The 14,139-nt window shown below is 39.1% G+C and overlaps 1 protein-coding gene across 30 annotated transcripts in view; it reads left to right on the top strand.

Moving 5' to 3' along the window:
* The window catches only part of LOC125454137 (microtubule-associated protein 2-like), a 245,952-nt gene that overhangs the window by 207,439 nt on the left and 24,374 nt on the right, over positions 1–14,139 (top strand). For 29 of the 30 annotated variants that reach the window (XM_048534559.2, XM_048534589.2, XM_048534586.2 and 26 more), the window contains one exon: positions 13,275–13,448. The exons of the other annotated variant lie outside the window; for it this stretch is intronic. In XM_048534559.2, coding sequence (XP_048390516.2) covers positions 13,275–13,448 — 174 coding nt within the window. The remainder of the gene's footprint in view (positions 1–13,274; positions 13,449–14,139) is intronic. 30 annotated transcript variants of the gene reach the window in all.

Below are 14,139 nucleotides of genomic sequence, written 5' to 3'. Positions count from 1 at the left end.
TAAATTACCCAATAACTACATCCTGTGGTATGGATGGTGCAACAACTTCTACAGCATTTGGAGATTTCACTGTTTTTTTTTAATTTTAAAGAAATTACTTTTCTGGAAACATTTGTAATGTCAAAGCCAAACGAGTTCTCAAACTGAGATAACAAGGTGTAGAGCTGGATGAACACAGCAGGCCAAGCATCAGGAAAGCTGAAGCTTCAGGCCTAGACCTTTCTTCGGAAATGTTATTTTTCTAAAGAAGGGTCTGGGCGCAAAACGTCAGCTTTCCTGCTCCTCTGATGCTGCTTGGCCTGCTGTGTTCATCCAGCTCTACACCTTGTTATCTCAGATTCTCCAGCGTCTGCAGTTCCTAATATCTCTGAAACAATTCCTAAACTGTTCAATATTATCTTCACACATGATAGATCTTCAGAAAATAACTTTAATTGTTGCATGCATTGTGCCATTTAATTTGGCTTTGAGAGTTTTCTGGTTCATAGTTTTAAGGTGTGATGTGATGTACAACTGCTTAGACAAAATGTTCTGCTCAAGCTCATAAACTCAACTGGAAGGACTTGGCCTCTATTGATTAGCTGAAGGTTACGTCACAATATATATCAATTAAATCAACAATCAGATCTTATGAAATACAGGAAACAAAACAAAACTGTTGATGCTAGAAGTCAGAAACAAAAATAGAAATTGCTGGAAATCTCAGTAGGTCTGACAATATCTGTAGGGGGGAGGGAGGGTGTGGAAAAGCAGAGTGAACGTTTCGGCTCAGTGACAACTCTTCTCTGAATTTTAGTGCATTTCACCGAACATGAACACTGAAGAACAAATATTATGAAGGAAGGTCACTGGACCCAAAACATTAACTCTGCTTTCTCTCCACAGATGCTGCCAGACTGGCTGAGTTTTTTTCTGGCAGTTTTCTGTTTTTGCTTATGAAATGCGGATTGGATAAAAGAGGAAAAAAGCTATAAAATGTTTAATTTGTGAATTTTGCATTTAATTCTCTGATCTAGGCGATGTTTATCATTTCTCTAAACTTTTACAGAATAGATATAGAGTAATATGCTTCAAAAAAAGTACGGATTTTGAGAAATCTGGATTTACCAAAATATTATGCATACAATCGTACAAAACTATTCACACTCTGCCTATCACAACATAATAAATTAATCTTTTCATTACAGATTTATACTTGTGACAGTATGGTATGAGCTGTTAGAATTTCAGCATTGAAATTCTGAAAATATTGTTGGGTAATCACCTCACAATCAAAAGAAACTCCTCTCTTCTTGTCCATGTCTTGACTTCATTTAATGTTTATCATTGTTTTTTGTTTATTTTCCACTATTTGTGTCTTATTTTGTGATTATTTTCTTTCCATACAAACCTCAAATATTGTTATTATCTCTTTATTGCCAAACAGATTTTATTACTCCCGTCTTTGTTTCAGCCTCCATTTTACTCCATCTCTTTTGTCTTTGAGTATGATTTCAGCTCTCTACCCTTTGGGGAACAGTACCAAAATTGGTAATGAGTATTTCAGCATACATAACATTGCGGAAAGACAAAAAGAATGGAATAGGAGGAGGAATGGCCCTCACAGTAGAGGATTATGCAAGGACCATCACAGCCTCAGGAAGTAGGGAAGTAGAAGCGTAATGGGTGGAGATTAGGGGCAGCACGGTGGCTCAGTGGTTAGCACTGCGGCTTCACGACGCCAGGGACCCGGGGTCGATTCCAGCTTCGGGTAACTGTCTGTGTGGAGTTTGCACATTCTCCCCGTGTCTGCGTGGGTTTCCTCCGGGTGCTCCAGTTTCCTCCCATAGTCCAAAGATGTGCAGGCTAGGTGATTGGCCATGCTAAATTGCCCGTAGTGTTCAGGGGTGTGGGGCTTACAGGGGGATGGGTCTGGGGAGGATGCTTCAAGAGGTGGTGTGGACTTGTTGGGCTGAAGGGCCTGTTTCTACACCGTAGGGAATCTAATCTAGTAATAAAAAGGATGAGAAAGTTTGTGTAATTTGCTTTTGGGCCCAACCAGAATAAATATTGTTACAGAGGGAATTAAGCAAGAATTATTTGGAACTTGGAGCAAAGGCAATGAGATACTTCTGAGGAAATTCTGTATAGGTTTAAACTAATTTGGCAAAAGTTTCTAAAAGATGAACACTTTGAATGGATTTGTGATCATTTCTGAGAACAACATGTTGTGAAACAAATTAGGATTAAAGCTATCTTAGGTTTGGTATTGTGCGATGAGTAGGTTAAGTTGGTTGTCTCATCATAAGATCTTTTTTGCAATAACTACTTCAATACTTCTTTGATAGTATAAAACTTTATTGCTGAAGAAAACATATTTTGTGGAGGCTTTTATCCAGCATGCATTAGCACAGTTGAGACAAAATACCAACAAAAAGGGAAAACTACATTTTGTACTGTCCAAGAGGAGACTACTGATTGTTTGTTTAGCAAATGGACTATGAGTTTTAAAGGCAACAGTGTGGAGCTGCAAGAACGCAGAAGGCCAGGCGGCAGTAGAGGAGCAGGAAAGCTGATGTTTCGTGTCGGGACCCTTTTTTAGAAATGGGGAGGGGGAAGGGACCTGGGAAATAAATAGAGAGGAGGTGTGGGGCTGGAGAAGGGAAGTGGGATGGTGATAGGTGAATGCAGGTAGGGAGTGGTTTGGATTGGTCAGTGAGGTGGGTGGGGTGGCTACGTGGGAGAGAAGATGGACAGGTCAAGGGAGCTGGGATGAAAGGGAGGGTTGGACGTGGGAAGAGGCTGGGGGTGAGGAGATTTAAAAACTGGTAAATTCCATGTTTAGACCATAGCACCTTACATCCCGGTGGCCGAATATGCCTCTGGAGCCTACAGCCCAATGGCCTAAATGTGGAATTTACCAATTTTAAATTGTCTCCAACCCCCAGCCTCATCCCATGACACAACCTCCCTGTCATCCCCGCCTCCTTGATCCGACATAACCTGACACAATCTCTGACTCCAGCATCGGCAATTCTTGCTATCTGAGAGTTTTAATGGAGTTGCCATGGAGAATGCTAGATGATGACTGCAAATAACTGCTATGCATTGTCTAAATTTAAACCGTGCAGGTGGTTTATGTTTGGTTGATGTTGGACTGATGTTGGTTCATTTCTGAAGGCAATACCTTGACCAGAGAATGGCTGTCACATGTCTTGTTGAGTTGAAATAGGTGCAGTGAGTACACGTGCTCTTTCTGTCTGCAAAGAACAGTACCCACTGTAGTATTAAAAGTAATTTCAAGTTGATACTGTGACCTTGACTGACAATCTTAAATTCATGGCCAGCATAATTATTTGTATATGCGAATTATGTGCCAAATGAGGTCCAATTGTGAAACCACACCTAATATTGGACAGGTTTGAATTTTGCAGGCAAGGCTGGCTGGTTGGATGTAGTCAGTGCCTTGCTTGCTCGGAGCAGCCAATAGGAATATATTATTAAAAACACTGTAAAAAGACAGTGCCCTTTCCGATTTCTAGCGTCGCTTGTCGACGTGCCATTAAAACCCTCTATATAGCTAAACCATGGGAATGGGTCTTCCTGTTACACAGCAGAACACTATGTGTGGGAACTGTGAGCGGGGTTGCACAACCTGTTGATTAGCATATAAACCCTGATAACATCATCTGATGCGCCTGTATGAAAATTTATTATGAAAACACCCTTCCCCACCACCCTTACAAGTGACTAAAACTAAACAACCTCATTAATTAAAAAGCAGTATAAAATTCTAAAAGATTTAAAAAAAACAAAATATACTAAGGTCTAAAATATGTGTATAATAGAATTCTAAAACCATTAAAACTATAAAATATGCAAGCATTAAAACTATATCAGAGCTATTGGAGTCTATCAACTCTCTCAGCAGTCATTAGAGATTTGCAACTGTTTCAAAGTTAATGAGGGATTTAACCTAGATAGGTTTTAGGCGAAAGGCCGAAACCTCCGAAACCTGGGACTTTCCGATTAATTTATTATTTATTGTCGTCCATTTGCCTTTTGCACCCATTACCAACCATAAAACTTTGGTATATCGCCCTTTGTTAATTCTCTAATTCCATCCGACAGGTGCCTGTACTTGGCCATCTTCTCAACTCAAGCCTTTTCCAAATCTCTCTGTTACATCAACCACCGAATCTTTCTGGAAAATCAGATCCAGTTTCCACAATCTTCCTGCTTCATCCTTTAGTCAAAATTCCACCAAAGTCTTCTCACCGAATTTCCCCATGAATTGATATAACCTCTCCATAATCTTACAATTCCTTTTAATTTATGCATTTTTCACAACTGGACACTATCCAGAAATTTGTGAGTGTGTGTCTCATGTTGCATTACATCTCCGGCATGTTTAAATACAGAGAGGTCTTCCGTGAGTTATCGTTGTACTAGTTGGATATATGTTACATCGCACTAGCAAGATATTAATTACCTTTGATGTTTTCATGATCTTTGCCATTTTGATCCATGCATTTCATTTCTAAAGTAGTGCATGCCTAATCTTTGGCAGTGTGAGGCCATCTACCTAAGCCATTCCATCCCCCACCAATCATTATAATTCGAGTTCAGCCTAGTTACCAATTCTCTTTTTTCCCTCCGCTCCCATATCTTTCTCGAGCTCCATGCCTACCTGTCCTGGTGACCAAATTTCTCGCATGACTTCCAGTTTTTTTAGTTCCACGATCGCGTTCACATTCCTTTCCCCACAAAACCGGAAAGATGCATGAATGGCCTCCTCTATCCAGTGTTTCCAGTGCTATGCTTTTTTTTTCAAAATGACAATCAGGACCTGACCTCCAAATGTGGAATCCCTAAACCACTGTCCCTACTATGAGCATATAATACCCCATTTGATATATAACAAGGTAGGTGTAAAATCTCTTTAATAAAACCTCAGGTAAAAGAGTCCAAACTGCATAAAATATTTTGTGATGCCTCGGCCAGAAACCAAATGATAGTGTAATCTGGGGGTAAAATATGTTCGAAAAATTTCGACTTTTGCATCGGTCAAAGAGCTGATCTTCTCAGATTTTATGCCCATTCCTTAAGCGTTTTCTCCTATTCGGCCAATTGTATTCCTGTCCGCAGATTGACTGGTACACCTATATGCTTTTCTAGCTCACCCAGGGTAATATATTGAACAACGCACCCTGCCGCCCAACCCCCACCCTAAGCTTCAATTCCTTTAAACAATTGTACAAAAATATTTTACCTTTGCATTCAAAGTAGGAACCTTCGGTAGTCTTAACATTAATCATGTGACCAGTGTTATCACAAAAACGGTCTTCAAATTCTTAATCATCCCGAGGTGAGATCCACTTAAGAGTGCTATGTCGTCTGTGAATGCCAACACCATACAATGGACAGGCTGTCCCTTTAGATCCATCATTATTCCTGATCCAGTTTCCTCCAACATGCCTATCAAAGGATCCACGGCAATGTTAAACAATTTAGCAGACAAAGGATTCCCTTGTTTAGCACCACGTCTTACTTCTGTGTGGTCCATTTTATATCTATTTCCTTCCACCACGGTCGAGTCATTCGTGTATAAATTGATAATCATTCTAATGAAGTCCTTCGATAAGCATGCTCTTTCTAACACCCTAGAAAGCAATTTATGCCCTGCTATGTCGAACACTTTCACCACGTCGGCAAAGACAACGGCCAAATGCACTCCAGCTTCTTTGCTCCCTTTCTGATATTCTGAAGGATCTCATTACATCCAGATGATCCTGTCAGGAAGCCTTTTTGCTTTAATTTATTTAATTTAATTTCACTACTCTACTAAGCCTACTCGTCAAAATTTGAATGCAGATGCGTGGCAGAAATAGGACTGATGATAATAGGTCACCAGATGTCGATGTCTTTCAAACTTTGTGTTGTCCGACTTTAGTAATAATACCGTCCTGCTAATCTTCAAAACATCTGGGATCATAGCTGTCCTGATAGCCGGTAAACAAACCTGGGAGACAAGTGATGTCCTTGTGATGGATCTCTTGAATGTCTCTTAATCCCTACCCATCAGGACCTGTAGCCGTTTTCCAGTCTGTTCCCTAGTAGCCACCTCTACCTCTCCTCCAACAATAGAGTCCATCAGACAGTTAAATTGTCTATCGCCCCTGTAGGGTACAAACCCAGTAATATTTGCTTTATCATTAGACACAAAGTTTCTCCTCAAATACTATAAACAGTTGTCCTTTACTTAAGGAGGCATAAACAACTGGGAGGCCCTCCCATCAATTCCCATGAGGCAGTTGCCTATTTGTCATGTATAACACCTGGCTTGCACGGAAATTTGATTTCCTTTTTGTAAACCATCTTTGGCCCCATTTCCTTTTCATTTCACTCTGTTATTTTCTTGTTGGTCACCGTCCTCTTCTAGATCTATTACCTTCATCACTATTATTACCAGCCCGCATCTTCCTCTTCCCCTTCCCCCTCAATAAACTCCCTGAAATGGAATCAGCCAAGTTTAAAAACTTCCTGATCCTCTTTAGCACTAAGATATTCCTCTGCTTTATCCAACAATTCCTCAATAGTGTACTTTGTTAACTCCTGACAGTCAACTCTACCCTGTATCCCTTCTACATATCTCTGATCTAACATATCTTTACCATCAATCCCTGCATCCAGCATATCTTCCTGAGAATTCCTAGACACAATTACTCCTTTTCCTTTATCCCTATTCTTAAGAAGAGCTCTGCTTATCAGAAATCTGTTTGTGTCTTTTAATTTATTGTGCTCTCTATCTTTTTATTAATTTATTTATCTCCTTCGTATACTTCTTCCAACTGTATCAACAGTTTAATCTCTTCTCCTGACCAAATCCCCTTCCTTCTACCCATATTTGTCTCCTCTTTCTTCATCCTACTATTTTCTATCCATTTCTGATTCCTTAACCCTGCATATTTATGTCTTTCATGTTGTCCACAATCAATCCTCATATTCAATTTTAACTCTCACCTTGAACATTCAAAAACCACGTTAACATCTCTTTTACTCTCACTTTTACATTTCAGATAATGGCAGGCGAAAGAATGATATTCAACAAATCTTCAACACTTCACACAACTAGTCCGAATTACTTTAACACCATGTACTTTCTTAACATGCAAACGAAACGCCCCCATTGTGGGATGTGTAAGCTGCCATTTATCATAAAAGAACGTGTCAACAGGACACTGAAGTATTACCTCCATTCTGCATTCCATCCTGGGTGGTTCGACAACCTTAAAATTACCACATGTATCTCCACGCTCTGATACTTTGCTGCCCATATGTCTAAAATTACTGTTGTAGAAAACCTGTGTTGTAATCTCACCAAAAGATTGAGCTAAAGCATTGGCTGTCTCTACAGCTAGATCCTTCTCATCATCTCCCCTACCTTCTGACCCTTTAGCTTGAAACTGGGGATGAAAACAGGCTGAGGAACAACGCCTCAAACTGTCTGTCTGTTGAGACTGATATCCTAATCTTGTGGCTGGTATACTTTGCGCAAGTTACCACCACTAGCAAACGTGCAGGGCGGTTTTTTAATACGGTCCCTAGCCCAACCAGATATAGGAAGACTAATGTCAACTAATGGCACCACTAAAGCACAGTACATTAACCCACGTGGGTTCGACAACTTTCCTCTGGTTGTAATCGCTGGCAGAGGATCAAGTAAGGCCTGTACCTCTGACCGAGGGATCCACCATACTAGTCCCGTTCAGGTAGCCAGTGGGTAGGTCCACCAGCCAGATAAGATGAAGGTACTCTCATCCGCTGTCGTTACCAGGGGAAGCCGCATGATGCTCGACCAAACAGTGCAGGGAATAAGCCACATAAAATAAAGTTGCAGTGGCAACTACACAAGCTGGCTCACAGGGAGACCCTACCATAGACAAGCCAGTGGTTGCATTCCTCACCACCTTGATATGATCAGCATCTACTTGCTAACCAAATTTGCACACGCCTGTTTACTGTTGATGTTTTCCCTTTACTTTGGTCTTTCTTGCTGCTTTCTTGGGGTATAATGGAGCTAGTAAGAGATAGCAGCTTCAGTTAAGTAACACCAACAGAGAAGATGCATTGGAGAAATGTAACGAGCTAACAGCTACAAAATGACCAGGACTTGACAGCCGTCATTCTATGGTTTAAAGAGTTAGCTGCAATGATAAGGGTTGTACAAGTCGTGATTTCCCTAAATTCTCTCCATTCTAGAACGGTAGCAGTGAGTTGAAAGTTTGCGAATGTATCACCACTATTCAAGAATGGAGGAGAGACAAAGTAGATAATTACAGACCAGTTAGTCAGACAGTGTTAACAAATCAAAAGTCATACTTTGATTAGACAAAGTCAGCATGATTTCACAAGGGAAATGGAGTTTCACATATTTAAGAAGTAGCTAAAAGGGAATTCACCTGGATTTTCCAAAGGCATTCAAAAAAAGTGCTATACTAAATGTTAATATACAAGACAAGAACACGTAGCTTTAAGCATAGTCTATCAGAAACATTTAGCTGAGTTTGACGCACCCTGTTAACAATTTGAAGCTGAGTAGGCATGTTTAATCTCGTAGGTTACCTGTCAGCACCTTCCCACCACCAGTTATACCAGTGGTGGGTGGTAGCTTTGGGTACCCACAATGTATTGCCCATTTAAAGATGCCATCCTGCTGCTGCCATTTACCTGGCAGCACGAGAGGCCTCGGCTAAATGCCTAGACCATCAGGTGCCCTTGTATAATTTGCTGAGGTGTGCAGTGAGCATCCTGACTTAACTGGCCATCTAGGTCCATTAGAGAAAATCTCAAGGTGTAACAGTGCAGCTAACTCCACCCCTCCCTCTCTCTCCACGCCCCCCCCCCCCCCCCGCCCCAGCAACCACCACCACCAACCTGCAAATACTTACAAAGCTCTAATCCATTCCAACTCATCTCCTCATTGTCCAAATGGGTGCCCCTCCTGGCCTAAACTTAGTGAGGTCTTGTGCACCTCAATCAAATCTCCTATCCATCTTTATTGCTCCAAGGAGAACAAACACAACTATTCCAACCTAACCTTGTAGCTAGGTTTTTTCAGTACTGGAAGCATTATAGTAAATGTCCTCTGTTCCCTCCAAGGGCACTCACACTCTTCCAAAAAAATGTGTTGAGCAGAACCGGATATGATACTGGAGTTATAGCCTAACCAGAGCTTGCTACAGGTTTAGGGAAAACTGCCTTTTCTTGTACTCAGTACCTGTATTTATGGAGCCCAAGAACCCATCTAATTTATTCACTACTTTCTCATAAGATCTTACCATCTGCAGCTGAGTCTATCTGTGTGTCTATCTGTCCTTGCATGCTCTTTGGAAAAATGCCATTCGGTTCATATTCTGTATTCCTTCTGTCAAAATGAGTCAGTTCATATATTCTCAAATACATTGACCTGGGTATTACAAGCCCGACGTGCCTGCATTGCACCACTTGCTCAGCTTAACATTGAATAAGGATTGTTTAAAGGACAGGAAGTAGAGCATAGGGAACAACAGCATTTCTAGGTTGACAGGCTATAACACGTGAAGTATGGCATGTGCTTGTTCCTCAGCTATTTACAATCTAAATTAATGATTTAAAAGAAGAGATAGATCCATTATGTCAATGTTTGCTGACCTTGTGAAACTCAGTAGGTATGGAAGCTGTGAGTACACGAAGTTTCAATGAAATATGAAGTCGTGTAATGAATGGACAACAAGTTGACAGTTGGATATAATATGGGAAATTAAGTTATTTGTTTCAGTAGTATGATCAGAAAATCAGAACATTTAAAAAGATTTAACATTTTTAAACAATTCTAACACTACTAAATGCTGATGTACAGCCAGTCTTGGGTGTGCTGTCAAGGAATACCGAAAATTAGCACACAGGCACACCATACAACAAAGTGGCAAATATAATTTGGCAGAGCTTTGGTGAGATCAGTCACATCTGGAAAACAATATGCAGTTTGGTCTCTGTGTTTAAGAAAGGCCTTATTTGTATTGAAGGTGGTACAATGAAGCTTCACTTGATTACTGGGATACAAGGATTGTTTTATGACGACAGGCTGAGTGAATAGGGTCTGTGCTGTCTGGAATTTCAAAGAATGGGAAGTGATCTCAGTGAAGCACAGAAGATTGTAAAGAAGCTTGACTTAAGTAGAAAGTTGTGTACCATTCCCCAGGTGGGGAATCTGGGACATAGGCTCAGGATGGGAGCATGAACCCATAGGGCTAATCTGAGGAGGTTTTCTTCACTCAAAAAGTTGTCTTTTGAATTTTCGACAAGAGTTGTAAGAGCTCCACCATGGAATATGTTTAAAGTTGAAACAAATGGAATTTTCCAGGAACAAAGGATTATTGGGAGTAGATGTGAAAATGGAATTGAGCAGCAATCAGTCATGATTGTATTGAACAGTTGAGCTGGTTTGAGGGACTGTATTGTCTATCACTTCCATTTCATAAGTTTGTACATTTTAACCTGGTGAACCTGCAAAGTAAGACTAAGTGCAATGAGAAGCTGCATTCTGCATAAAGAACTGAACAATCCTACAGCCAATAGATCAGAGCAAAATGATGATGCCAAATGATGATCAGTCATCTAGTCCTGGTCTTTGGCGGACAATTAGTTACTTAAGAGTCCATGATTAGCTGCATTCTTAATGATGACAGAGCAAGAAGCCCAAGATTAGGCCCTAAGGCAAGGTTGAGGTGACAATGGAAACAGATGGATAGTCAAGTCAGAACGCTAAAAGACATGTCTCCAATTATTGGGACATCAGCACAATTTTAGCATTAGTAGTCTAGCTCTGAAACTCTGTCTCTACTATTCTCATATTCCACATGGTACCTCCACGTTGCCTCCTCTTCTCATGCTTCCCCCATCTCAGTATATTCTCCCTAGTGGGCAGATATCTGAAACCTTATCTTTGAAATGATGGAAATGAAGTTTTAACGTCTACTAGAGGTCTGACTCAGAAATATCTCGTGCTGAGAAAATCTTACATGCATTAAACTAAATCTTAAAATAATTAAGCTCCCTCATGATCAGTTTGTTGCTTGAATAAAGTTCGATTTCACTAACCATATCAAAGACAACTAACCCTTTACTAATTTCTTAAAATCAAAACTGAAAATGAACACGTGACCTGCTTCCCAAGTAAGTGATTCGGGAGCTTTTGAAACTCAGCCAAGCACTCTCAAGGAACTCAGCTGTAATAACAAATCCTGGAACATGCAAACAATAGTGACTATTGAAAACCAGATGTCCTGTCAATCAAACTGTTCCAGGAGCAGGTGTATGCTGAGTGAAAGCTGGTAAAGTTTTCCTACAATGTAAAATAAATCTGGGAATTTAAATCATTGCAGGTTATTATGTTGGAGTTCACAAGCAGTATTTTTGCTTGTTTGAATGCCAATGGGAAAAGGCTTTAAGAACTTGCATCATTTTTTATAATGGTAATTTTCTAACATTTTAAGAAATGCTAATTGTGTGTCCTAGAGACCTGGACCTAGAATTAGTCCTGTTGCAGACTTGCATAGCTACTGAAGACCCAACTGCTGACGCAATTGATGAAAGAATTTGGTACTTGAAAGCGTTCTGAAAAAGGATCACCAGACCCGAAGCGTTAACTCTGTTTTCTCTTCCACAGATGCTGCCAGACCTGCTGAGCTTTTCCAGCAACTTTGTTTTTATGTTGGTACTTGAATACTGGGTTAGGGTCGAGAAGATCTAGGGTTACTATGCTTTGTGCATAACTGTTAATCTGCCAATCTGAATTGTGTTGCACTGTTGATGGCAGAAGTTTGGGATGACAGCTGGTGAAACTGTTAGCAGTTTGGTGTAAGAATTCAACTCTGTATAGGGCTTAAGGCCTACCATGTTTGAGTTAAACACATGATATTATCAGCTGCTGAATTTCTAAACCCCAAACTAGTGGAATCACCATCTGATGGAATGTGAATGCAGTGATCCTGAAAATTATGGCAATGCACTGGTGTGTTATATGATGAATTGCAGTGTTAACCATGCTGCTCATTCAGAGTTTCTTTGTACCTGTTCTCCAACAGTGAGAACTCAAAACATCGTGAGTCTGCATATGAGGAGGTTAGGACGAGTTAGGGGTATCTTGTTTGACCATAATGATTCCCATGATAAACCAGGTGGTTAAATTGATTTAGTTTTCAGTTCTTATCAAATGCTTTTTAAAGTAGAATTGATAATCATGCATTAAAATTATTTCTCACGAAATCAGCGTAATAAATGACAAAACAAGCAAAATAAAATGACTTTAAGGCATTTTAATGTAAGGTTTTAAATATTTTTTCAAGCACAAGACTTGAGTGCTGTTCTATGTCAGCGAGGAAACTGAAGAAGATTACATCACACATTTAATGTTTGTGTTTTTTTTCCATTTTGGTTTGGAGAATCCACACATCGTTTCTTTTAGTGCAAGGGAATGGAATGCTTTCCTAACATATGTTAACTCACTATAATAACAATTGTTGTGTTCACAGTTTACTCAGCGTGATAAAATGTTAGTAACCTGATACAAAAGTATTACCATATAATAGTTATTAGTAACTCACCATTATGGTGTATTGTTTAAAAGAGATCAGAGCATTTGGCAGCTCATAGTAATAAACTGTAAAATCAAAATCTCCATTCATAACAGCATTAGATCATAAAACATGCACACAGCGTGAGAAAAGAAAATGTTTCCTTATAATATATTACATTTATTAATTCACCCAAAATTAGGAAAGTTTCTAAACTTGAAAAAGTAGAAAACAATTTCAGTATGTGCTCTGCCATAACATTTGTTGTTGTGTTGATTTTTTTTAAGCAGATTGTATAACAAAAGTGCTTCTGAAGATAACTTATAAAATAGCCATCCTTACTATCGCAGTTTGTAAAAATGGATCTCTCAAACATTGGTAAATATAGAAATAGACAATAGTGTTAAAATTGTATCACCACCTCTATAGTTTATCAATTTCTACAAAACAATTTGTGCTCTTCAATTATCAGAAATGATTAGTTGAGGTTACAGAATAATCTCAGAACCTTTTAAAGTGATTATTATTTGTGGTGTGTCTAGATGAATTCATTAGAATATTAGGGCATGCATTTTCATGTTAGTCATTTAATTTAATGTACTTCAGTATTTTGATCCATTTTATGTTCATTGTCTTATCTATTTTTTCCTAATTTACTTTATATTTTCTCATGAAAAGAATTCATCTGCACTAACAAAGATTCCTACCTCAAAATTATCTTCCCTCCTCCCTGAAAGACCCAATTCTACTTGTTCTGCTGCTAGAAAAGCCTTTATTGACCTAGATTATTATCCCACACGACCCTCGTCTGCTGGCCCTAGGGATTCATTGACTGAGCAACCCATAAGAAAGGTAAGATGAAGAAATGGTCCATATCAGTGGTCTTATTTCTTACATTTGAATATTACAACTTAGAATGGAAATACAGCAATGCTAATTTAATTCACTTTTATTATTGTTATCTGTCACTGTTAAAATAAGTTGAAATATTAAGATTCTTACATTTTCAGTATTCAGCCAGCTGTTTTATCTAAGTACATGGGTTTAACAATTAATAAAAAAAGTTGCTATTTTCCACTCAATTAAAATAACATATTTTGCATTTTTGTGACATTTGTACTGAAGCTCTCATTTAATGCGACAGATTCCCCAGCTGATGTAGATTATGTAAATTAATGAAGGAAGGTCTTTACGCTAACTTAACAGAAATGGATAGGTACACAGGTGTTGCATAAATTTAAGAAAATAGGTGGTGCCATATGGGCGGGAAATGTTTAGTGTAGAAGTTATTTGTTGCCTTCAGAAAGGTGTACTGCATTCTAATTCAGTCATAAGAGGGTGTCATATTTAATAGGTAACTTATTGATCTAAAATTTTGCTTTTGGTGATAGCAAGTACAATACAGTTTCTGACTAAATGCAGATACCACTGAGGTTATGTAAAAATCATTAACACCCATGCTAAAATTTTGAATCTTTGAAGATTATTTGAAGCTTGGAAGCATTGTGAACTCTGAGCAAACAGTGTAGAACTTCAAAGAGCA

This window comes from Stegostoma tigrinum, chromosome 7 (assembly GCF_030684315.1).
Source record: "Stegostoma tigrinum isolate sSteTig4 chromosome 7, sSteTig4.hap1, whole genome shotgun sequence".
Classification (NCBI taxonomy): domain Eukaryota; kingdom Metazoa; phylum Chordata; class Chondrichthyes; order Orectolobiformes; family Stegostomatidae; genus Stegostoma; species Stegostoma tigrinum.
The sequence above is the reverse complement of the archived record's forward strand: the minus strand, read 5'-3'. Positions and strand labels throughout refer to the sequence as shown.